The sequence below is a fragment of the Cynara cardunculus genome, assembly GCF_001531365.2.
Source record: "Cynara cardunculus var. scolymus isolate 2C chromosome LG 9, CcrdV1, whole genome shotgun sequence".
In the NCBI taxonomy this organism is placed as follows: domain Eukaryota; kingdom Viridiplantae; phylum Streptophyta; class Magnoliopsida; order Asterales; family Asteraceae; genus Cynara; species Cynara cardunculus.
In genome coordinates, this window is record NC_037536.1 from 15,502,099 (window position 1) to 15,503,756 (window position 1,658).

A 1,658-nucleotide genomic window follows, 5' to 3' on the forward strand; every position below is an offset into this window, starting at 1 on the left:
AATATAAAGGCTATTATGGCCACAAGTAGAGCCAATGTAGGGATACCATACCCTAAGCCCCAACCCACAGTATCTTGAATGTACACTAGGAATGTGTTTGAGAAAAGGGTGCCGAAAAATATGCTAAACATCCACCAATTAAAGAAGGTGAGCTTCTGGGCCCTTTCTTTGGGCTCAAAATCGTCGAACTGGTCTGCACCCATTGTCGAGATATTGGGCTTGGTTCCACCCGTCCCAATTGCAATAATGTAGAGTGCGCAATAGAAGATACCAACTTGAAACGACGAAGCCCGTTTATCGCAGTCTAGGTAACTCACATGTTTCCCACATGATGGTGGCTTTAGGGATGATAGTGAAACCACAAGAGTCAATAAGCACATACCCTGTATAAGGAAAGAAAAAAATGTTGTAACTAAGAAGATCATTCCCAGACCGTAAAAATAATTTGGGCTTAACACCCATAACACGAAGATTGCTTGTTATAAAGGTAGAACAGTAGAGTGGTGCGTTTCAAGAATACATGGCAAAGGACCATTATTCATGGTTCTAATTCTCTCAAACCCCCGAAAAGGTAACAAGATTCGAGACTTGGGCCCATTAATCTATCATGCTGCCCCGTTGTCAGTCCTACATAGAGGTTGTTTGGTTGATTTTTCATTAAGTCTTGTCTAGACAAATGTATGTTTGGATTGATCTGTTTGTATAGATCGGAAAGGTATAATTTTTGGGATGGTTTTCATAGCGGGAAGAATAGTATTTTTTAACTAGAGGTGGTAGATTTGGAAGAAACTTGGCTTTCTGCATAAAACTTCCACTTAGAAACTTACTAATAAGTCACTTTCTATATCTTTAAGCCATAACCAAATAGTCGTGTATAGCTTAATGAATAAGCTGTGAGTCACATTAAGCTCACTAAGCTGCTAACTAACAAACAGGCCCTTAGTCCTATAATATAAACGATGTTTAGAATCATATAGTTACCAGAAGATAAATCACTGAAGCAATCATGAAAGTCCAATATCTTCCCAAATATGTGTCAGCAATGTATGCACCCAAAAGAGGAGTCATCCACACAGTTCCCACCCAATTTGTGACATTGTTTGATGACTTAACAGTCCCTTCATGCAACTCCCTTGTTAAATACAACACCAAATTTGTTGATATCCCATAGTATGCCATTCTTTCACACACTTCATATCCTGAAAATTAAGTTGAAAGAACCACAATAAATACTAGACCCTTCATTCAAATTTTACCTAGTAACCATTTATCTAGAGGGTATGTACTTGTACATACAAGTAATTGAAGTTGTTTCTTGTTTTTTTTATGCATGTATGGATGTTATGCACATGTGCATACCAGACAAGTTGCTTACAAATTGCTTTAATGCACATGTGCATTCCTTTCAGATGAACTGTTACCAGAGTGTTCTTCAGTTTTTCATTTTTCTTTGCGGTTTTCCCCTGCACCTGACCCTATATATAATATAATTATATATATATATATATAAATCAAATCTTATGACACTGACCTAGCATGAAGTAACAAGCTCTCCATCTCCCAGTATTTGATCTTAGGACAGGTTTACCCTTAAGATCTGTAGTCCCATCTTGTGTAAAATCTTTTCCGACTCCCTTCTCCTCTTCCATCAATCCCAT

The 1,658-nt window shown here is 37.7% G+C and overlaps 1 protein-coding gene across 1 annotated transcript in view; it reads right to left on the reverse strand.

Moving 5' to 3' along the window:
- LOC112517839 (protein NRT1/ PTR FAMILY 5.2-like) overlaps nt 1–1,658 on the reverse strand; it is a 3,184-nt gene extending 1,526 nt beyond the window's left edge. The window contains exons 1-3 of the mRNA XM_025125209.1: nt 1,532–1,658; nt 982–1,199; nt 6–383 (exon numbers count right to left, since the gene is read on the reverse strand). Coding sequence (XP_024980977.1) covers nt 6–383; nt 982–1,199; nt 1,532–1,658 — 723 coding nt within the window. The remainder of the gene's footprint in view (nt 1–5; nt 384–981; nt 1,200–1,531) is intronic.